Below are 24509 nucleotides of genomic sequence, written 5' to 3'. Positions count from 1 at the left end.
TGTCATCCGGGGAGGGCAGTTCCTATCTTTGGAGGTCTAGGTTCAGCAGGAGCTCTTGGCAGCTTTCCCAACATATATGAAGCACCTTATGTGTGCACTGTGCTCCAAGCCAGAGGGAGGCCCCGAGCTTCCCAAGCCACGATCCCTATCTCTCAGTGCTTAGCAGATGAGGAAACAATGAGTTGGGGAGTGCCCTGATGCCCACGTGTTCCTTTCACCTTGCCCTCCTCGACAGCCCCTGAGTAGAAGGGGGGAGCAAGGAGGGGGAAGCTATGGTGGGAAGAAAATTGGAGCCAGACTCACAACTTGGGGGCAAGTTGCTCCTCCCTCCCTCAGCTTGTTTCCCTCAGTTGTAAAATATAGGGAATCTTTGCCAGCTCTGGATCTGGGATGCTGTAAGTGACTGGGATAAGTACACTGTTCTTTAAAGAACAAAAGATAAAAATTTCATAGGTTCATGATTCTGTTTTGTCAGCAAACATTTATTAAGCACCGATGTGTATGGGACACTGTGTTAGGCGACGGGAGGGGGGGGGGAGGGGTGTGGGAAGGGGCTACAAAGACAAATGAGGCTCGAACCTGCCCTCAGACTCTCCTGGACGATAGATGTAAAACTGGAAGTAGCCTTGAGATCGTCTTCCTGTGGTCCCCTCACTTTACAGAGAAGGGAATCAAGCCTTAGAGAGTTTAAATGACTAGAGTGAGAATTGAACCCCAGGTCGCTGCTCCCCCCCACCTTACACCCTTTTCTCACCCTTTTGAAGATTCTCCAAAGACAAGATAAGGGGATTGAAGTATAGCTTTGGGAAGAAATAGTAAGGCAGCAGGTGAGTGTCCGATCTTGTTATGAAAGGGAGCTCACCGGTATGATGAAAGTTGCCTGGACTGGGAAGCCTAGTGGTAGAATGCTAGCCAAGGAGTCAGGGAACTGGGCATGGATTCTGCCTCAGATGCTCTTTAGGCTGTGTGACCTGGGGCAAATCGTCTAACCTCTCTGAGCCCAATTATAAAATGGGAGACCCAGAAGTGCAGGGCTAAGCTGGACTGGTTGGGAATGTCGCTAATCAAGTGTGATTTCTTGCAGGTGGGGAGCATCGGTCCTCTGGGCCTAGCACTTAATGAGTAGCCTCATTAAGGAGGAGGTGTGAATGAGATAGGCTGGGGGGAAACACATCCAAAGGGGGTCGAATGAGATGCAAACTAGCTGTGACCCTAGACCCCAGGCATTCTCTTGTTGGGAAGGGATTCAGAGGGTGTTCACCAAGGACAGAAAAGTCAGTCATCGATGAAAGATGCTCCAAGCCCTGTTATTGGTGGCTGCAGAAACCGCCCACAACCGAGCATACTTAAAGGAAGGGGGTGAATTCATGCATGGAGAGCCTCCTATAAAGTGATGGAAATCACAGGGGCTTCTGCACTGACCGCGTGCGAAGAAATGCAAAGGGGGAAAACAGAGAAAAGGACCAAAGCACACGTTGATTAGGACTGGCCAAGAGGAATGAGGCAGGCTAGCCAGCAAGTGCCCCTCTCAGGTGCTCAAGCTATGTCTGGGGAACAGATATGAGCCAATGGAACGGAACCCCCTGCCCTCAAAGGGCTTATATTCTCATGGAAAATGAATGACATCTCAGAAAAGTGAGGTGAAAGTCGGAGAGATGGTGTACCTGAGCTGGGTCCTGGTGCCTAAATCTGAGAGGTCAAGCACAGCCAGGGTGCCTACTAGATAGGTCTCCAAAAATGGTCCCCATTAGTTCTCTCTCTGTTTCTGTCTCTGTCTCTCCCTTTCTCTTCCTCTCTCTCATCTTATTTCTCTTTCTCTCCCCTTTCTCTCCCTTCCATCCTTCCCTTTCTCCTTCTCCTCCTTCTCTTCTTCCTTCTCCCTCCCTCCTTCCCTTCCTCCCTTCCCATTATTTACATTTTGGGGTTAAGAATCCCACATAAGTTATTTGTGTCTCATGGCCTTTTGCTTTTCTTTTGCTTCAGTCCTCTGGCTAAATGAAACCCTGCTGCATTTATTACATACTTATCATGAAAGGAAATTGAAAAAATAAGAAGATTGTTAGTTTTACTACAGTAGCAAGGGAAATATCCCTGGCGCTTTTGGGGACTGTTAGATTCCCAATAGTACATTTTAAGAAGATGGTCTGGTTGTGTTCTTGTCCCAGAAGAAAGTTTGAAAATTGGCTATAATTCGACTAATCATCTTTGCCGAGGAGAAGGCCTCCTTTTCTGAGCCTTCTTTCATTGGCTCGTGTGGTCCATTCTTTTTTAAGCCATGGGAGGGGCTTAATCTCCTGGGCAGCCAGTTCAGGATCCCATGTGTTTGTAGAGAATCCAAGCCTGGTGGCTTCAAGGGAGTGTTTGTTTTTTTCACCCTTTCAATAAGCCATATGCTTCTTGAATGGTTTTGGGGGAGGGAGCTTCCACTGAGTGGAACTCCAGGCCTCTCTCGCTTTCAGGCTTGCAGGCACAAGGATTCCCCCAAAGACCATGTGAAGTCAGTATTTAGAACCTGAAATAGTATCCAATGGAAAGGTGGAGCATGCAGCCCGGCTCAAACGAAGGGCGGCTTTTATGAGAGGTGGAAATGATTAAGTGAGAATGAGAATCATTATGAGGAGGGTTGTGGAAGTGGGGACTGATGCCCAGGGCCTAGCACAGGGTCATAGACTCGGAGTTGTGAAGGACTTAAGAGGTCTCCCATTTTACAGAGGAGGAAATTGAAGCATGGAGCTGGGAAGTGAGTGGTGGAACTGGTCACCAGGGAACCTTGGAAGTTTCTTGACCAAGAGGGACACAGTCAGGCTTTGCTGTGCATTCTCTTATAGGAACCTCATGGCCATCCTGAGGTGGTCACTCCAGGTATGATCATCTAGATGGGGAAACTGAGTCTACATGAATTAAAATGACTTTTCCCCAGGGTCATATTTGACCGTCAGTCTCTCTTGACTCTCAGGCCTGGTAGCTTGTCCCCTCTATCACCTAGGAAGAAGGTCCACTTGTCCTTAGATCTCAAAGCTGGGCAGAAAGCTTCAGGAAATCCCTTAAGGTAATTTCCATCACTTGGGTTGAACATGTTTTAGGGAGACATTAGGACCTTTTTCTGACAACTTGACCCAAGGGAAAGAATAGGTCTGGTGTTGCCACTGCTCGAACATAAAGGTTTTTCAAAGGGATATTGCTGGACCTGTTCATCGGTGCTCACGGGAAACAGTGACTTCAGGCACCATAGCATTCAGGACGCTTGCTTGGTAGCTTCCTTACTTCCTGCCAGCAGGAAAGGTTGGGAATTGAACTTTTAATACTTTTAATACTTAGAGGCTTAGCTGCTTGGTCAGGGATGTCGTTTCCAAGTCTTGTGGCAGTTCCATTCAGTCAGGTTAAGTCAATTTGGGTAGTTAAACAGGCATTTATCAGTGCCTACCACTTAGAATAAGAATGGGCTAAAGTTTGAGTTGTGACTTACAGGAAGAAGAGAGGGCAGTCTTGTGTCTTCTGCTCTCTTCAGACTCTACTTGGCAGTTTATGTTTCAGCGCTGGGTTCAGTGGAAGGATCAGAGAACATGTAGGCTGAAGCATCTGCAGAGCTTCGGGGCGCTGGAAGAGGGAACAGACCAGTTTGGGCCCCTCAGGGCAGAACAGAAGCACTGGGGAAAGGGTCACAGACACAGGAAAGGAAATGGGAGGACAGACTTTCTAATGTTTGAGTCTCCTAGAAGAGGCATGCATTGGCCCAGGAGGTGGGGAGGGCCCCGCTTTGGGGGAGATTTCTTAGTAAAGGCTGAGGACCACTTCATAGGTTGTGGTGGGAATGATATCAGTGGGACTAGCTGGTCCTGGAGGGTCCTTTCAACTCTACATTTCTGAGAGTCTAGGCCTGTGCTTCTCTCATCATCTTCCCACTGATTCTGGGTCTTGGATCAAAACAATAGGTTCCTGATGAGAAGCATAGAGAATGACACCCTCCCCCCATATCTGTTTGTTTAAGGAGGGGATTTTCCATAGAATGACCTTGGTTGGAGTTCTTTGAAATTCAATATTTTGTTTTGTTTTGTTTTGTTTTTGCTGAGGCAGTTGGGGTTAAGTGACTTGCCCAGGGTCACACAACTAGTAAGTGTTAAGTGTCTGAGGTCAGATTTGAACTCATGTTCTCCTGAATCCAGAGCCAGTGCTTTATCCACTGTGCCACCTAGTTGCCCCTCGAAATTCAATATTAAAAAAAATCAAATACCCTATGCCTGGTGACTATACCCCATGTCAACCACTACTCCTTCCTATGATGGTCTCTTGAGTCATTGGGAAGCCAACTCATCTTCTGATTGACACCAGCTTCAATCTTGCCTTTGGGTTTGACATGCCATTGCCCTGGCATTGCCATCTTCTTTCCATCCAGCCAGCTGCTGGCTATCTGCCTGTTACTTTTATGGCCTATAGGAGGCCTCATGTTAAACTTGGAGTAAGGAGACCTGGATTTGAACCTGCCTCTAGCACTTATGAGTTGAGTGATCATGGGCAAGCAACTGGCTCATTCAATAACTATTTATTGGGCATTTGTTGTTCAAGACACTCATAATCCTAAGGATAGATTGTGCATTTTTTGAAGGTAGAGATTTTTTACCCTTCTGTCCTGGGTGCAGACTAGATACATGCATGTATTTATGCATGTATAAATACATATACACACATGTACATACATGAATGTATACATGCATATTTGTAGAATTGCTGGTTTTCTTGAAGACTGGGGAGGAGGGAGAATCCTCCACACTTTTCTTCTTCTCGTGAAAGGCTGTTCACACTCTGGGTCCAGCCTCCCTTCCTTTGCAGGCTTGTTCCAGAGAGATCCCTCTCCTTTTGCCTTCTACTTTTTGTCAGACTAGCATCCCCCAAGCTCAGCCTTCGTCTCCTGCCTCGGTAGGTGTCTTTGTTCAGGCTATCTTTCCTGAGGGGAACACAAGCTCTTCTCACCTGTGCCTCCCTTCACAGCTCTGCTCAAGTTCTTTCTCCAATGGGGACCTTTCCTTATCCCCTGCTTCTTCATGCTTTCTCCCTCTTTGATTCAAATTTCCTTAGGTGAATGTGTTATACTATGTTCCTTCCTGCCAAGCTCCATGAGGGCATGCTTTTTATCTTTTCCTTTCAAACTCTGAGCATAACACCTGGCACAGAGTTGGTGTTTATGAAATTATTTTTGAAATAAATTACATTGGACTGCACTCCTGGTGTGGGAACACCCTCTGTAAGCCTTGATGGTAACTCAGCTGACTTAGTAGGTAAATCCAAGGGAAATTCCCTGAAGAACATAGAAGTTCAATGACTCTTCAGGGTCTGGGAGGTGCTAAGTGGTGGAGGAAGACGTTGAACTAAGGTTTTTCCTAAGGGCAACAGCCCAGGATGGTCACTGTGCTTCTTCATAAGAATAATATTATATATTCAGAATAGCACCAGACCACTTCGGTGTAGGTATTCAGAGTCGGCACTGTCTTTTCCTCACAGCAACACCATAAGGCAGTATTTCAGGGGCGTATAGCCCTATGTTGCAGATTAAGAAACTGAGGCTATACCTATATCTATTGCTTGCTTCTTGGGGAGGAGGAAGGGATACATTTGGGATTCAAAATCTTATAAAAATGAATGTTGAAAATAATCTTTGTGTGTCATTGGAAAATAAAATACTACCAAGAAAAAAAAAAGAAAGTTACAAAAAATGAACACCCCCCCCAAAAAAAGGAAAGAAACTGAGGTTATAGTTAAGTGTTCCTTTGGACTAGAAACCATGTCCTGGAGGTTGTCAGGCACTGGGGGGACCGTGAATAGAGTCAGGAAGAACTGAATCAAATCTGGACTCAGACCCTGTGTCACCCCAAGCAAATCACTTAACCTCTGCCTGCCTCAGTTTCTCCACCTTACAAACAGGAGTGATAATAATCGCACCTGGGGTTCTTCCAAGGATCAAATGAAACAATATTTGTAAAGCATTTTAAGGCATTATAGAAATGCTGTTAGTTCTTGTTATTACTGTTTTCACTATTATTACTATTTCAGCTCTGGAACTCCTACTCAGGGGCCCTACTGCCCTTATTGGTGAGTGCCTCACATCCTACTATGTCCCAGTGGCTGCTCCAAATGTCTCGCAGCATCTCCCATCCCTCTTGGCCATCCAGTCTCCCTTCCTTAACTTCTAGCTGTGGTACCACAATCAGATCGACCTTCCCATTGCTCATGGAAAGGAGAGTCAATCTACTTTTCCAGGTGTCTACTCTCCATCCCTATGACCTTCCAAAACAGACTATCCCTCTGTGGCCACCACCCTGCAATACGTGTTGTCACCACCCATCAGAGTGTAAGCTTCCCTGGGGCAGAACTGTTTGTCTTTTATATTTGTCCCCCCCTCACACACACACACAGAACCTGCAACAGAGTAGGAATTTATGTGCTTTTTTCATTCGTTTCAGGTGACTTATTCAAGGTCCCACCCTGAGTAGTGGAATTGAGATTTGAACCTAGGTCTTTTTTAACTCGAAGGCCATTGGAAGGTGGTTGGGAAATTTACTATCGTGCCTTTAGCCAACTCCGAAGTTTTAATAACACTATCTTGATATTTAAATGTAAGCCCCAGGAGGGTCTAATTTCTGGAATAATAATGGAGCAGAGAGCTTCATTAAACCCCAAACAGCCTCATACTCCAATGCTCATTTCATTAAAAGGATTGGAAACCAAAAGCAGTGTGCCTGTGATGCCAGATGAGACCATTTAACTTTGAGTGTACTCTTGTCATTTTAAAATGGTAGAAAGGCTCATGCATTTTTGTGGTTGGGGTTCTTGAAGGATCACAGTGGTAAGCAGGGCCAAGATGAACTGCTTCTACACCAAGCTCTCTTTAGATGCCTACTGCCGGGTACCCTCATATAGAAAGCCAAAAGAATGTCCTCTCTCTACACACACACCACACACACACACACACACACACACACACACACACACCACACACAGACTGAGACAGAGACAGAGAGACAGAGAAAGAGACAGAGAGAGATAGAGACAGAGAGAGACAGAGAGAGAGAGAGACAGAGAGACAGAGAGAGGCTTATTGCACTGGACAAGGACTCAGTCACAAGGCAGTGACCTGGACACTTCCAGATGAGCAGGGATCTCATTTCTTCATGGTAAAGTGCTCTCTGTGCCTAGAAGACTAGAATGATAATGCTTATATTCAGAGAAAGTTCAGAGGCACAGAGACAGAGCTATGGAGAGAGAGAGAGAGAGAGAGAGAGAGAGAGAGAGAGAGAGAGAGAGAGAGAGAGAGAGAGAGAGAGAGAGAGAGAGAGACTCAGTTCTTTGCCTATAAAAGAGAAAATCGCTGAACACTTGCTGGTACTTTTTTTTTACATGTCGAATGCCTAAGTGTTAAATGAGACTGTTACCCACAGATAGGCATAAATGCACTATTAAGCAGATGAGAAAATAATTTTCTTTTGACCCTCCTGGGAATTATTGTAGTTCCTTTGATGTGACTAATTAGCTCTCTCCCAGTAAGCAGTTACTAACAACCTAATATCTGGCTAATGGAAGAAGCTGCCTAACTCCTCAAGTCTTAACTCAAACCAGGGAAGGCCTTTCCAGCTTAGCCCAGGTCTCTAGAGAGAGCAGCCCTTTCACCTTCATTAAGGACAACTCTGTGGGGGTCACCAATGCTCCCCAACATCACTGGATGCTCTGTCTGGAAGAGCTGTAAATCTGGGTGAGAGCATGGATAGAAGCCACTGTAGCCCTTTTTGTGCTAAATCAGGGACCCTTCCTTTCTCTATTGATGGGGGGGGTGCCTGAATAAGCTGTGAGATATGAACATAACATCCTGAAGTTGGGCCTTAAGTCATAAATATGAGTAATTCAGAGAAAATCGGCAAGATTTGTATGAGGCAATGTTGAACCAAGAGAGTGATAGATCCAATATTTAGAATTGTGGCATTAAAAACACCACATTCAAGACAGGCAAAAGTGGATGCTTGTCATGGCCATCTCAATGCCACTAAACAGATACTGTCTTCTCTGGGAAGGCAGGCAGGGAATGTGGGGGCAGAATGGGGAGTCCACTTAGAATTGGCAGCTCTGCTGCTTTTGCTGAACTGATTTCATTATTATGAGGGTTTCATGAGGTGGGTTGGGGTTCAGGAATATTGGGAAATGATGGTGAGACAGAAAAAAAGGCATTAATAAAATTAGAAACAAGATAAGGAAAAGTTCGGTGAGAACGGGCTGGGTGTCCTTTGGTATCTTGGTAAGTGTCCTTGAGCACAAATGTTCCTTGTAGTTGGATGTGAATCCATCAAACACAAAGTGGGGGGTGTAGGGGCTTCTTTGGGAGATATACACCTGTCAGAATTCTTGGAATTCTCTTGCCTTCATCCACTCCCTCATGCCCCCCCCCCACCATGTCCTCTAAGCTTTATGCTAGAGTTGGGTAAACACACTCCCAGAGTGGATTTAGGGGAAGAGGATACAGATGTGACATTTAGATCTTTTGGAGAGATGTTTACTATTCCACATTGTCATTTTTCTTCCCCCTCCTCAGAGTTGGAGGCATCAGGAGTCTTTGGGTCTGGGGACCTCAGTGGGACAGTATGAAATATGGAGAAAATTTGATCCTTGCTTGGGAGACAATCTCAGAAGCATGTTTTAACATGCATCAAATAAAACACAGAATTATAAAGGAAATCAATTGTATTGAAAGACATTTATTAAAAATGAAAAACAAGTTTTTAGAGGTTTTTTTAAAAATAAACAATTTCACAAACCCCAGATCAAGAACCCGGATTTAGGCATGTCATCAAGGTACCAAGAGAGCAGTGGGCAGCCCAGCTCTGTGTCTGTGTTCTCTCCCTCATCAGTCACTGTCAGAGGAGGTGGATGTGCCCTCACACCAGGGCTGACCTCAAGAGCACTGGCAAAGGCTCCTAGGAGCAAGGCATGGGGCTGCCTCCTGCCCTAGGAAGCCAAAAGCTAGATGTCAAGTTGGGCTCCTAGCCGCCTGGACCTAAGCTGAGTCTAAATGGAAAGGGGAATTTCCACCTTTCAACTACACAGTAATCACATTTTCTGCTCCTAGAATAATTTTAATGTCTGGGCCTCAGGCCTTCCACCTCCCTGGTCCCTTCAGAAAGGGCCACATTTGCATTAGAGATGCTGGATACACAACAAATACCATCCCTTCCCTGTATGATCTTTATCTTTTCTAGTCAAATTAATTGGAGGGGATTGATTGAATTAGCTTTTGTTTCTGAAACAGCAGAAATTTTCGGCACATGCATTATATGAATGTAAGCCCCTTGAGGGTAGGGTTGGTGTCATTCTTGTATTCTGATTGCCTAGCATAATGTTTGGCATACAGTAAGTGCCTAATAAACGCCTGTTAATAATAATGTTGATGGTTAATCACAAATGAATAAGAGCAAACTAAAGACCTCCTTATCCTAGGACCAATTTCTATGTGCACATCATCCAACCAGATGAGGAGAATAGGGAAATAGCAACAGTAATGACAGTAATGGAATTACAAATTAATAGGAAGGGGCAAGTCCAAGCTTGAGGCCAAGGAAAGGAAACAGAACAAAACAATTCTTCCTAACAATTAGAGTGCTCCAGATGTGGGATGGGAAGGAGAGGGTTCCCCCACCTTAGAGGTCTTCAGGCACCAGGGATGTGGAGAGAGTGTTGGGCAGGACTGGAGTTAGATCTGCCTTCCAATACCCACTAGCTTTGTGACCCTGGACAAGTCACGTCACCTCTGTTGGCCTCAGTTTCCTCATCTATGAAGTAGGGACAATAACTCCTCTTGAAGGAGTTTTTTGAGGGTATTGGATGTGTAGCACAGGGCCTGGCACATCCTGGGCTCTGTAGGAATGCTTATTCCTCCCCCTGCTCCTGCCAGACCATTTTCCAGATTTGTTTATAAAGGAGATTTCTTTGGGACTCATTTCTGGGATTCTGTGACTTGGTCAGCTCTGAGATGCCTTCCTGCTCAGAACCTATGTATGAGTGTTCTTTTCTTTTTGCCGGCAATGAGGGTTAAGTGACTTGCCCAGGGTCACACAGCTAGTAAGTGTCAAGTGTCTGAGATCAAATTTGAACTCAGGTCCTGAATCCAGGGCCAGTGCTTTATCCACTGCGCCACCTAGCTGCACTGCCTATATATCATATATACTTTGTTTTCAGGAGTGGAAGCTTTACTTCTTTCCCAGAGCCTCCTTTTCGCCCAGAGACTCAGGGGCTGTGGGTGGAATTCCAGTTGAGGGCTTCTGGCTTTTCTGGTGCTTTTAAGGAAGAGAGAGCTCGGCTTGTAGGGTGGCCCTGAAGTGACAAGCTGCTGATGCTCTGAGCAGGCAGGCACCCTCGTTGTAGGGAGTTTGACACTGTTGCTGATCGGGTGACATCATTCTTGATAGCCATTGCACAGTTTCCCTGGCCCAAGCTGTTCTTAAACATGCCCTGTTGTTGTAGTTTTTTATTACAGGTTTTATTACAGGTTTCCCTCTATAAGGAATCTGGGCATTTAAGCATGCAGGGCTTCTAAGGGGGAAAAAACAACCCACCCCCACATCCTTCTTGCGCCCATCATTTGGCTCTCAGTAAGCTAAGAGCTACTTTTCTGGAAAGACCAATATTCTGACTTGGGTTTTGTAATTTAATGATGGAGAGTTTCCTTAGTAAACCAAATGCTGAGGACGAGAATGCTTATCTTACACCCAGACCTTGCACATAAAAGGCATTTCATGCTATCATTGTTCACTTAATGAGCAATAGCCGAGTGCAGGCCCGGGAAGGGATTGAGCTGCGTGCACCATTATTGCGGGGAGTATTCCGAAATACCAGAAAGAGGACGTAAGCTCTGATCAGGGAGACTGTGAGCACAATTACCTTCTTTTCAAATCCTTCTGTGACACTGCAGGAGGAAAAAGGACTTTGAAACTTGAAAGGCGAGAGCTTGCTTTCAACCTCAAAAAAGCTCGGAGGAAAGAGGTTCTGAAATTTGCTCACTATTCCCAATTCACCATTAGCCTGTTTCTTCCTTTAGCCTCAAGGCATTCTCCGCTTTTTGAAAAGATGTTAAGAAATTCAGTCACATAGAGAGCCGATTTTTGAACATGTTTCCCTGGTCCATTGAGGTCTGGGCCTCAGCCTTTGTGCTGGGGTGAATTGAGCTGAGCAAGCTGCTCTCGTTGGGGAAACGTGAATGAGCAGCCAGCCTCTGCGTGCACTCACCAAGTCTGGCAAAGAAAAGCCCCCCTCCTTCTTCCCCGGGCCCCCCCCCCCCCCCCCCCCCCCCCCCCCCCCCCCCTCGCCTTTCTTTCCCTAGTGGTGCATTCCTATACAAGCCGCGCTGGAGTGTCAGGCCAGGCAGGGAGACCAGCACATAGAGAGACTGCCTGCATCTTAAGTCAATACAGTCCTGCTTGGTTTATATGCAACTCTTGGTAAGTTTGTCTTGGTACTTGAAACTGCTGTTGACCTTGCTGGGAGACCATTTGTTCGTCCCCCCCCGCCCATTTATTTAGCATAAACTAGAATAATAAACCCTCCTTCTCGGGTGCCTGATTGTGATAGGGGTGACATTAGTTGTGATTTAATGATTAGCAGCCTGACCCCGGGCTCCTAGAGAGAGGCAGCCGCAATGGGGAGAGTTCAATAGGAAGCCGCACCCAGCCAGAATAGCTAAATGAGCTTGTTAAACTTAGCAGAGCCCCAGCCGCTCTTATTCCTCTAATGGGAGCCACACAGCCTCTCGGAGGGGACACAGACAACAGGCTGGGGACCTCGAGGAAGCATTTCCTGCAGAGCCAGAGCATCCCAAGCCAGGATGAGAGCGAGAGAGTGAACAAGTGAGCAGGCAAGCGAACAGACAGAGCCTATCTAGCCAGCAGGGGCTTGGTGGGACTGAGCTGTAATACCGCTGGCTGGCCTGGGGACTGGGGACTGGTGGGGCTTTGCTCGTCCAAGTTAGGATCGTGCAGTTCAGGGTAAGAACCAGGACAGAAAAGCAGAAGCTGTCAAGAGCATGGGATGCTACTGAAACCTCGGCATGTCCTTAGGGGGTGGCTGGTTTAGTGATGGCTTGGGAGGGGTTTCACAGATCGGAAGAAGGCTGGCTTTGGGAGTTGTAGCTTTGTTTCTCTAAGGGACGTGAAGAGTTTATGCCGTTTAGCATGAGCTATAACTATATTCCAGAATATACAGGTTTAAACTCAATGACTCATCCAAACTTTTTTTTCTATTAAAAATGCGCCTTAAAGTTTCAGAGACATTTTGTAAGAAGCCAGCGCTGCCTGATTTTGGAATGGAGAACGGGGGACGATTCTCAATGCAGGAGGCTCTGGGGTCATCCCATGTGGTGGGCTGCAAGCATGGAGGTGTGGAGGGGAGCCGGGGACACAACTTAAGTGTTTTTTTCTGGAAATGTGAATGTCCATCGGCATTTGCTTTCTCGAGTCCAGGCCCCTGGGAGAGCAGAACAAGGCAGCCCCAGTGGCCCGGGCTTGGCCGTGAGGCGGCCTTGGCACAGGCTGCCGGAGAAGTGGGCTGTTTGCTTACACTCGGGCACCAGCCTCACCACTTGTTGCCATGGCGGACAGTCTGTTTCTGTCAATGATTCGGGCTCTCGGAGCCTGTCCGCACTCAGCCTTCAACTATTACGGAACAATTCAGCCGCATTGAACAAGATTGTGCGGCTTGCGTCCTTTGGCTCGCTGGAGTGGCTGCCGCAGCCTGGAGAGCGGGCAGAATTCCGGCAGAGAAAGCTCGCCTTTGAGCGAGAGAGAAAGCTCGCCTTTGAGCGGAGAGAGAAAGCTCGCCTTTGAGCGGAGAGAGAAAGCTCGCCTTTGAGCGGAGAGAGAAAGCTCGCCTTTGAGCGGAGAGAGAAAGCTCGCCTTTGAGCGGATAGAGAGGGCTTTCAGGGCGCCGCCTGATTTGTATGCCACAGTGCCTGCGTGCTCCGTCAAGCTGTTCCTTCCCGATCCCATCAAACCCATCTCGGATCCAGGGCAGCGGGCGGGCGCGGCTTGGCCTCCCCACGGCATTGGGCTGCCCCCGGATCTGGGGGCCTGGCTCTTGCCTGACGGAACTTTATCGATATAGCGGAACGGTGGAATGTGTGCTCAACTGCGGCCCAGCCCGCGGTGACTTTTTCCTACCCAAGCAGAATACTTTCTCTATTTACTCTCTATTTTTATTGTTTCTTTCAGACCTCTCCCCGCCCCCCTCACATTTTGGGTTTCCTTATACGAAGAAAACCGTTTACCTAAAAATGAACTTGGGCTTCTTTCCCCCATTCCCACTCCCACCCCCACCCCGCCCACCCCCAAGCAACCTCGCAGGGTTGGGGGAGGGGCAGGGGGGAGGAAGAATGAAAGAAAGAAAAGGGGGGGAAATCCTGCCGCCAACCGCCAACAAAACCTAGAGGTCAGCCCTCAAGCGATGAAACTTGATTCCTAATACCCATCTTGAGAGAGGCTGAGTACAGACCTACTGAATTGTCACATAAATATTTACACCTCGGAGGGAGCTAAGTTTAATGCTTGGACCGCAGTGGGACACGGGGAAAAGTTAATTTTGGAAGCAGGATGAAAACGCTGAAACCCATTTTAAAACTAGAAATAGCCAAATGCAGCATGTCCGAAGTGATGCACCCAGATTGGGAGCTGCTTCAGGGACTGAGCAGGCCCAAGGCTGCTCTTCGGTCCATAACTGGTTCTCCAGAAATATACCCCCTCCCGCCACTACTCTTTCTGAAGAAATCCGTACCTCACTGGGGAAGGTTCACTTGAGGTTGAAGGCTGACCTCAAAGTCTCGAGCCAGAAAGTAAATGAGTGGAAAATATGACTTTGGCTGCGGTCCCGACTATATGAGAATTTTTATAAAAACCTAATATAAGTTTTAGTGTGTTAGGCACCCACCCTTTCGCTTTTACATAACTGCAAACCCCCTGACTCTACAGCTTGTTAAGGCCAAATGTAGACTCATGCCTGGAAGCGTTAACAGAAGGATGGAAAAGGGGGTGTGTGGGTCTTTTTAAATAAAAAAGTTAATACAAAGCATTATTTGAACAGCTTTAAAAATCAATATGCCTAAAATGGGGAGGGGAGATTGCTCCCCAATTCGAGGCATTCTTTCCAGTTCTTTGACAGATTAAACTATAATTTTATCCCTTAATTATTGGGGTTTGGAGGAATCGAGATCTGCCCCAAACAATGGACAATAATGTTTCACGATTTGTTTGAGGAGTCAGCAAATCTGCAGCCTCAGATCCAAGCCCAGGCCATTGTGCATTCAAGGGCTGTCGCCCATTTGCCAGGTGGAGGGGGGGGGGGCTACAAACTTCTTTCTGATTCTTCTCCTCCTTCCTCCTGGGAAGATTGGCAAGGACTTCCCTTGCCCTGATACGCTCCTCCTGGGCTTTGAGATCAGGATTCTTAGATGCAACCCAAACTTTTAAGAATTGTGTAGGGGAGTGGGGGTGGGCTGCAGAGTTTTCTGCCTGAAACCCCTTTTGTATTGCTGATGAGTTTTCTAGGACAATGAAAACATTTTTAAAAATGTGGTGAACCTCTCCCTCCATCAATTATTAGCAGCCTCCCCCACTTGAGATGACTTGTATTAGTGGTGACATACTTTGTAATTTAATAACAATGCTAATGAGTAATAATAATAATGATAGTAAAGAATAATAGCAACAACTTGCATTTCCGTGGCACCCGTAGGCTTACAAAACATTTTTGGACATTATGTCATTCACATGTCATGATAACCCTTTGGGTAAAGACTGAAGTTTTTATTATCCACATTAGACAGATGAAGAAACTGAGGCTGGAAGATATTGAATATCTTACTTCATAGTCAGTGATGGAGGGTGCAATTATTTGAACCTAAGTTTTCTTGACTCCAAGTCCAGACTATTGTGCTCTTGTATTGGCTAATCAGTAGGGAAGGGAGGGGAATAAACTCTTATTAAGTACCTACTATATGCAGGCACTGTGCTAAGCACTTTGTAGATTTTTTTTTCATTTGATGAATAGAATGCTAGCTCCTCGAGAACAAATTATTTTTCTTTCTTTCTTTCTTTTTAATTGATGTTTTTGTTTGTTTTTGCAGGGCAGTGAGGATTAGGTGACTTGCCCAGGGGTCACACAGCTAGTAAGTGTCAAGTGTCTGAGGTTGGATTTGAACTCAAGGTCTTCCTGAATCCAAGGCCGGGTGCTTTATCCACTGTGCACATAGCTGAACCCCCTTTTGTTTTTATTTTAATTCATAGTATCTAGTATGTTACCTGGAACATAGTAGGTACTTAATTACTTTTAGAAAATTGAATGGGTAGCATGGAAAAGGTGGGAGAGGGGACATGGGTTCGAATTCTGACTCTGCCCTTTCCATCTTGTTTGACCTTGGGCAAATCACTTAAGTTCCTGGCCTCAGTTTCTTCATCTGTAAAAGTAGGGTTTTGGATTAGATGACCTTCAATGCGCCTTCCAGATCTAAATCCCTGATCTGGTCAATTTCTTGGGGTTTCTTTCCAGGGGTTTACAGTTGTATCTGGCATCGCACGTTTAGTGATGAAGCCCTATCCAAACAGCTGAGTGAATGCAATATGTTGGGCAGGAGAACGCACTGACCTCCACGGTGATACATGCCCTGCTGGAGAAAGCTTACTGGATCAATTAGCTAGCCGTGGTGCGTTTGGCCGTGCTCACCACCATGTTCTCTTTCATCCTGCACCAAAGCCAGGGCTTTGGATGGGCCCAGATGTCGAGTTTTTGATGTGTTGCCCAGACACGTCACAACTGTTTTGCCCCCATTAACAGTTACATAGTGAAGCAGGATCCGTGGGCTAGAATAGCATCCAGGATATGTCATCCTTCAGGGGTGTACCTTTAACAGATGCATTCCTGAGACAGCGTTGGACTTGTGCTGGGGCTTTGACTAAACAAGCAACTGATTCATCTCCGCTCTCTCACGTGTGGTTGTAGCCATGCACCCAGACTCCTTTGGGCCACAAGGGACAGGCTTTCACAAGGTGGTGGTTGTAGTTTTCTGGGTGAAGGGGTGGCAATGGATGGATATTTGAGACCTGTGGCATTTTTGCATGCCTTATGTTGCGTGCCTGTAAACTGTAAGCTCTTTGAGGGCTCGGCCTCATATATAACACTTTCTGAGCTGAACCACAGAGATGGGGTAGGAGGGCAGTGTGCAGTTCCCGTGGTGAAAGACGCACACCAGGTGCTTCCTAAATATTCTGATTCAGATGTGAGCGTATGCTGGTGCCTGTGTGTGCATGCGCGGCAGAGCACATGACCTGACCTGCACAGCATCTCCGTCATAGGCCACTTCCTTGCTCAAGAAGCTTCGCTGGCTTCCTATTGTTTCTGAGATATAATGCGGGCTCCTTCGTATTTTGATACCCTGTGCAATTTGTCCCCACCCCTCTTTGCAGACGACGCGCTTGAGTGCCCCTCGGCGCTCAGTATTTCAGCCAGTGCCTCTTACGCGATATATACTGCACAAGACATGACATCTCTCACCTCCCTGCCATTTCCCAGACCGCTCCCCATCCCTGGCCCATTCTCTCTCCTCACTCTTTCCTCTTGGAACCGCCCATTTCCCTCAGGGTTAATTTCAAGTGTCATTCCCCCTGCGGACCCTTTTCTGAGCCCCACTCCACCCCATTTAGATGTGCTCTTTCCAAATCACTCGGATGTTACCCTGTCTCTATGCTGCGTTTACTTTTCAGTGTCACCTGGGAGTTTCCCTGAGTGGGAAGTAAGCTCTTCAGGGACAGAAGCCACTTCCTTTTTGTTTTTGTGCATGCCCAGATTAAAGCCTAGGATGGGTGCTTGGTCCATTAGAACCCGTCATAAAGGTGTGTTGGGTTGCATTGGGTTTTCATGACTGTGGAATGGACAGGCATTCAGTTTGGTGGTGGGGAGAGTACACAGAAGGTGCTGCTTCGGTGTTCCTTAGAGCTATATGGAGGCATATCTCCATGCCACCCCCTGGTTACTCGGACTCTCTGTTTCCTTTTTTCATGGACATACCAAGCACTATTTAGTTCTTGCCTCCCAACCTTGCCATGGCCACCGCCTATCTATTCCGAGCTCCTGTTGGGGGAATGTTGCTTCCTGATCTCCACCATTCCCCTGCTGGCTCAGCCAGACTTTGCCCTGAGGGGAGTGTTTGACCATTTGGAAAGTCAATGTTTAGTGATCACGCTCTTTGGGGTTTGTATCACTTCCCCACTATATCCATTATATGAAAGAAGGAAAAGAGGGAGAACGTTCGGCACACCTGGACAATGTATTGAGGAAAGGTATTCCGGCTTTTCTGAAATGTGGAGACCGAGCAGGAGCCATGTTTGACCGACCAGTTGGGGTCACTCATGAAGTTCATTTCCTTTACTTGTAGGCTCTGGACAGTCAAGAGGTAGATTTAGCCCCTGGGGACTTAGTTGAGTGTCCAAACTTTATTAGGGACAGCACAGCATGTTTAAACTGATTGTTTGTGACTCAGTAGTATGTGGAGAGTCGCAGGGCAACATCCTAATCCTCTCCCTTTCTGCTGTCTCTGCTGAATTCATGCTCGTTCATATCACAGATAGACATCCGCACCCTCCTTTCGCAAACTCCCAATCCTATCCAAAGTTGAACAAAGGCAAGACATTAGGGCAGGGGGAGGGTCTTGGATAATTTTGAGAACAATGGAACTGAAAATGGACTAATAGACTTCCATTTGTCTTTCCTCCACAGAGGATGAAAGTCCTGTACAGACCTATTCCCGAGAGAGGAGAAACGCAGTGGCCATGCAGCCACAGAGCGGGGCAAGGACTCAGTAAGATCAGTGGAGGAGCCTTCCACGTCCAGTGAGGGAGCGGGCTTCGCTAATAAAGAAGGAGATCCATGGATCCGTGCCTCACCATCGCAGAGCCCTCGGTGCCATACCGTGGCACAGTGTCGCCATGGACCCCCAGAATGGCTACATGGAGCCCCATTACCGTAAGTCACAGACCCATCCCCAGCCCCAGCCCTGCTAAGGTCACCAACATGGTGCATGGAGGGTGATGGCCAGAATGGAATTGTGTGTGGCTGCTGGGGGCACCTGTAGGATTAACCTTTGGGAGCAGTCATCTTAAAACATTTTCCAACTCCTTTTGGCTTCTCCTCCCCCTTTCCTACTTCCTTCCCCCTACCTTTTTTGTTTAAAGGGAGGCATTTCCTCAAGTCTCCAAAGCACTGGGGGCTGTATTGGTTTCGGACTTCAAGAGGAGAGCTCATCTGTTGTTAATTCAAAGACCGTCCTGTAGCTCTGATCAAAATGGCTATACATGTAGGGGAGTTCTGCATGCAGGAGAAAATTGGGGGTGGGGGAATAAATCATTAAACCACAGACTTTTCCTGAAGATTTGAGAAAAAAAACACTCCCATTGATAACTGGCGTTTGCTAGGATTACTCCAGAGGAACAAATTGGGAGGAAGAGGAAGAGGAAGGAAGGAAGGAGGAAAGAAAGTGAAATATTACCTCAATGAGGTAGGGAAAAGAGGAAAATATAGATTATTTTTGAGAAGCTAGATTATTAGAAATGGAAGGTTACTGAATGTAGGAGTATTTTTCCTTCTTCTCAGACTGCTGGTTGGAATAGAGAATAGGCCTTAAACTTTCTGAGTTCCTTTTCAGATATTAATAAAGAGAAAGAAATTCACTACAACCTGAATGCAGATGGATTAATTATTTTCTCTCAGGGCACAATGCAATGACTAAGATTTGGGTTTGTATTTTTTTTGGTGGTGGGAGGGAGTGAGATCTGCTTCTAATTAAAAGGTCTCCATTCATTGGGGGCTAATTGGAGTGCACATTGAGGCGTCAAAGCAGGGGCTTGTATATTGCAGATTTATCGCCAAGCCTGAGATGAAGCTTTGCCATTTAACATACTTGTCGCCGACTCCAGATGCTAAGCCAAGACCCGACAAGTGGGGCTGGCTTGTGTTTGCCTTCTTCCTCATCATTCAGAATTTTAGTGTTCGAGGCAAAAGGTCATTAGCCAGATGACTGATTGGTGAGGACAGCTGATTATGCCTGTTTTTGCTAAAGAAAGTGCCTGGATAAAAGCTAATTTCATCCCTTCGTTTAGTGGACTTGGAACAGTGCAGGAATGTTCCCTCATCAAGGGTGCAGATCAAAGGGTCCAGCATAACCTAAGCAAGGCTCAGCAATTGCTTCTTTCTCCTACAGAGTAGGATTTTTTTCATAAAGATGGAAGATCAATTAATTTCGTTTATAGTGCTAGTGGGGTTATGAGGAAAAAGCTATGGGGATGGTCCCCTGCTAAATATCTGTTTGTGTCCAAGAACCTGACTCGGTAGGGATGAGAGTTAGGTCAGACTTAGGGAAGGAAAGAAGGAATTTGCAGCCTCTGGCCTTAAAATGCTTGAACAGGAGATCCACCCATCCCAAGCTCTTGATCTTAGAGACTGGGAAGGTGAGCCCTGAAAAAGACCAAGGCCTTTCCCAAGGTCAGCCGGAAAGTTGTTGTTGGAGCTAGTATAGGGACTGAGGTCTCAACAACTCCTGGCCCAAAGCTTGCTCTTCTTTCAATTGAGCCTTGCCAGATCTCCGATCACACTGTGTCCAGAAGAACTCCCACTGTGGCAAGAAAGATTCAGAACTGGAGGGCCTGAGAGTCTGTCTAATGCAACCCCTCATTTTACAGGGGAAGCAATTGAGACCCAGCGGGGGTCAGTGACTTCAGATAATGGGATCTTAGAGTTTTCTATTGAGTTCACATAGAGTAGGATTTCTGCCATGCTTCATAATCACTTTTGTAGTGGTGCTCCAGAGCAATGCTCAAAGTGAATCTGTAACACTCCAGGCCTTAAAGAGCTCTCTCTAACTACGGGAAAATACGATCAGAAGCCATACACCTCAGGGCACCTGAAAGACCATTTCTTCCATCTGTCTCCTCTCCTGCATCAGGAAACTGAAGTTAAGCATCTTGCCCTAAGTCACCAACTAGTAAGTCAAAAATATGGGAGCGGGGGGGGGGGGGGTGGGCTACGTGGCGCAGTGGGTAGAGCGCCGGCCCTGGAGTCAGGAGGACCTGAGTTCAAATCCGGCCTCAGACACTTAACACTTACTAGCTGTGTGACCTTGGGCAAGTCACTTAACCCCAATTGCCTCACTAAAACAAAAACAAAAATGTGGAGTGGAAGTTAAAAGGGTAAAGCAAACCAAAGTCAGGCATCTCTTTGGTGCTTCTGAATGAGCCCTGTGCTCTGGGGCAGAGGCAGGCCCCTTCCTGGGCAGTGCAGGACCTCTGGGAATTTATGTCCTCCTCCTACCATCATGAGGCCTCTGAGGAAGACCTGAGTGGAGGGAAAAACAGTAGGTATATTCTTTAAAATAAAAAAGAAAGAAGGAAGGAAGGAAGTATGAATCCACTGGAATACAAATATATGGAAATTATGGGGTTAGAGGAGTCCTTGATGGGTATAGTTCATCCTATCCCTTTCCAAAGGACCTTGTTAAATAACCCCATGCAGAAAAATCCCTATTTAGCTTGGAATAATTTCTAGAGAAGGACATCGTGTTACCAACAAACTTGATTAAATGTCTACTATGTGTAAAAGTGCTGGAAATTAACCAGACAAAATGAAAAAAAACACATCCCTGTCTGTAAGGAGCTGACCTCCTACTGGGGTGAGAAGGTAGTCAGTAGAAGGTTAGTGGCGACAGTATTTAAGCAGCTAAGGAGGTTCTGATGACTTGAAGAGAGAGGGAGCACCAACAATATTCTATCTCCAAGCAGCATTGATTTCCAGGGAGTTCTTTCTTATACCTAAACAAAAAACCATAATGCTTCGATTCTTTTCTCTGTCCTACTCTGTGATATGCAGCCGGGTGGGCTAGTGCATTCCTTGGACAATACCTTGAACAAGAGATGGACAGTGAGCCTGGCCCGGAATCCCACAGGAGGAAGAGAATGCTTGCTCACACTTGAAGAATTGAGAGATGTTTTTCCTAATCCCAGGCTGTGCTTGGCTCCCAAACCATAATTTTTTCATAATAGTTTCCTCCCAGTGCTATCTGGCTGTAAATTATGGATCACCCAACATCTCTCTGAAGATGCATAGCAGCAAACGATCTCAAAACAATGGAAATCCACATGACTGGTGTAAATAGGACTGGAGCAGAGCCACAGTGTTGACTGCTGTGGAAAAGTGGCAGCATAGACATGCTTGAGAATGAGGAAGAAGAGGTGGGCTGGGTTATGTAGCCGGCATCACATGAGCAGGGGAAACAGCTCAGGTGCATCCCCTCATTGCCTTACGCCTGGGCCTACTGCAGTCGTTGCGGGTGGGTCTACCTTCCCCTAGTATCTCTTCACTCCAATACATCCTCTGTTCAGTCACTAAAGTGATTTCTTTTTCTAAAGCTCAGGTCCAATCTGTTCCCCTTCACCACTCAATACATTTTAGTGGCTTCCCATCATCTCCAGGGTCAAACACAAAATCTGCTTGGCATTCAAAGCCTTTTATAACTTTCTACCTTCCTGGTCTTATACTTTATTCTCCACCACATAGTCTCCTACCCAGTGACCCCCATCCTTCTGGCTGTTCCATGAGTGAGACCTTCCATCTCTCCAATCTGGGCATTTCTCTGGCTGTCTCCCATATCTGGACTGCTCTCCCTCCTCATCCCTGCCTACTGGCTGCCTTTAATGGCAATTAAAATTCCACCTTCTACAGGAAGCCATTCACAACCTCCGAAATCAAATGTCTTTCTTTAGTAAATTATTTCCTATTTAGCCTGTATGTAGCCTGTTGTAAATATTTGCTTACTTGCTGTCTCCTCTGTTAGATTGTAAGCATCTTGAGGCCAGGGACTATGTTTTGCCTCTTTTTGATCCTTAGCACATTGCCTGGCACATAGTAGGCACTTAATAATGTTTATCAATGAATTGTATTATTGGAATCTATCGATTTCAAGATCCATGGATGTTAAAATAGTAAAAGGGTAGCCTCTAATACATTGGCTGGATCCCCTTTGATTGGTTTATGAGAGAGCGCCCAGAATGAGAAGGTGTGGGTGGGTGAGGGTCTGACCTGTTAGAAGGAATAACCACACAATAGAATTCACAGATCTCCTGGAAGGATCAGGCTCACTCAATCGCATGCACCCTCTAGTCATCTTTCCTCTGAGACTGAACTCAGAACTTGATAGGAATACTTGCCATTCAATAGTTTTATTAAGTTCTCTTGGATAACTGGCCCATCCCTGTCCTCGAGGCCTTGCTCTGGAAGTCTTAACCATTTTCTATATTGCCTTTTTGGTGAGTAATTGGCCATATCCTTCAATAGGCATCAAGGCCAATCTTTTCTATACCAGGATTGCAGTTAGGAATAGCATTTAGCTGTAATGGAGCACTCTTGCCTTTGAGGAATTGAGAATAAAATCCCATTGGGGCATCTAGGTGGCAAAGTGGATAGAGCACCAGCCCTGGAGTCAGGAGCACCTGAGTTCAGGTCCGGCCTCAGACACTTAACATTTACTAGCTGTGTGACCCTGGGCAAGTCACTAACCTCAATTGCCTCACTAAACAAACAAACAAACGAAAAAGAAAATAAAAATCCCAAAGGCCACCGTTGGAGAGGTGCTTGGTGAGAGTGAGCAAGACACAGTGTTCAGCTGAGGAAGAACAGTGAGGCAGGGACTGGTGTGTACAATGTTATCAGGGAAATATATACATGGAGAGGTCCATCAGTCAGCAAATGCATATTAAATCCCTTCTGTGCCAGACACTGTGCTCAGTGCTGGGGATGCAAAGACAATCTTGCATTTTATGTCCATGGATAGGAGTGTACGAAATAATAGGATGCACATTTAGGGTGCATTAACATCTCGGGGGACTAGGAAAGTTCATCCAGAAGGCAGAGTTGGAGGAGTTTTGAATGATGTTCATAGGCAATTGGGGGGGGGTCACTTGGTAAAAATGAGAGGAACAAGGGGCTCGACCCAGGGCTTCCTCACTGTCTTCAGTGTCAGGAGGAAGCAAGGTGAGCTGTTAGCACATCTGGGGAGGCCCTGCACAGAAGTTATGGGAGAGCATGGACAGACTCACACGGGATGGGCAGGCACGAATTGCATCCAAAGCAGCAAGGTCAGAGAGTCATTTGAGTTGTGATTTTGAATTTGTGGGTAACTGATACTTTATTAAATGTGTGAACTGGGCAAAATAGGATGGGACTATTACTTGGCAGGTTTCAGCATCTGCCTTTTATACCATCCCAGTGTCATATTTACAGATTTAAATACAATAGCTTCATTTTGCTGCTATAGGCCTGGGGGGGGGGGGGGTTAATGTTAACATATAGTACAACTCTGATCCTATGTTTGTGTTTTCTTCTTTCTAACCTCGCTAAAATGTTAAACTGAATCCAATATGTAAAGGCTTATACCTGTGTTCAAAAAACGAATTTGTGTGAAATATGCTAAACAACAGTTGATCTCAGAAAGGATCTGGATGTCTTAATGGGTGTAAACTCAACGAATCAGTATATGTGATATGTTGATACCCCCCCCCCAAATCTAATGCTTTCTAAGCAACATTGAGATGCTTAATGCCCACAACTTGTGGAATACTAGCTTCGATGCTTTTTGTCTCGGTCAGACATCACCTGGATATTTTATTTGGTTCTAAGCATCACCTTTTAGGGAAGACACTGGAGTAACCAGAGTAGGGTGCCTGGCACAGTGAAGGTACCACATGATGTCATATGAGGATACTACTGAGAAAACTGGGTTATTAAAGGAACTGGGCCATTTATGTGGAGAAGATTTGAAATGGGGGTGTCCCAGGATAACTCTATTCAAGTATTTGGAAGACTGTGATATCAAATAGAAATGGAACTTTTTACATTTGGCCCCAGGGAGTAAACTAGGGGCCAACAGAGTAGTGGTTGAGGGGCAGATTCCAGCTCCACGAAAGTAATGATTTCTTATCTACAAGAACTCTCCAGAAATGGAAGAATCGGTCGCCTTCAGAAGGAGAGGGTTCCTCTTTGCTCCTTCAGCTTTCAAGAAATACTATGGAGCCACTAGTCTAGTAAGTTGCAAAGGGGATTCTTCTCCAGGTAAGAGTTGTACTAAGCATTTTTTGTGGCTTCTTCTCACCCTGAGATTCCATGATTCCATCCACTGATTGGTTGGTGAGGACAGTAAATTTGTGTATTTTTCTTTCAAAAGAAAATGAATAGGACAGAAATTAATTTTAAAAAATTTTCCTTAGTTGCTTTGTAGCTTGTTTCGATTCTATTGCTCTCTCTCTCTCTCTCCTCTCTCTCTCTCTCTCTTCTCTCTCTCTCTCTCTCTCTTTCTCTCTCTCACTACATTGGTCAGGGATGGATACCCTTGGGACCCTTACCAGTGGATGGATAAGTACTCTGTAGGCACAATGGAATTAACGATTATGTGCCTT

At 46.1% G+C, this 24509-nt stretch overlaps 1 protein-coding gene across 1 annotated transcript in view; it reads left to right on the top strand.

Annotated features, from left to right (window-relative positions):
* Positions 1 to 24509, top strand: part of GLI3 (GLI family zinc finger 3) — a 285531-nt gene that overhangs the window by 80692 nt on the left and 180330 nt on the right. The window contains 6 exon segments of the mRNA XM_043977511.1: positions 17788 to 17855; positions 17857 to 17880; positions 17882 to 17905; positions 17907 to 17954; positions 17956 to 17989; positions 17992 to 18033. Of these exon segments, the coding sequence (XP_043833446.1) occupies positions 17788 to 17855; positions 17857 to 17880; positions 17882 to 17905; positions 17907 to 17954; positions 17956 to 17989; positions 17992 to 18033 (240 nt within the window).

This window comes from Dromiciops gliroides, chromosome 1 (assembly GCF_019393635.1).
Source record: "Dromiciops gliroides isolate mDroGli1 chromosome 1, mDroGli1.pri, whole genome shotgun sequence".
Classification (NCBI taxonomy): domain Eukaryota; kingdom Metazoa; phylum Chordata; class Mammalia; order Microbiotheria; family Microbiotheriidae; genus Dromiciops; species Dromiciops gliroides.
Note: the sequence above shows the minus strand (reverse complement) of the source record. Positions and strands in the feature narration are given on the sequence as shown.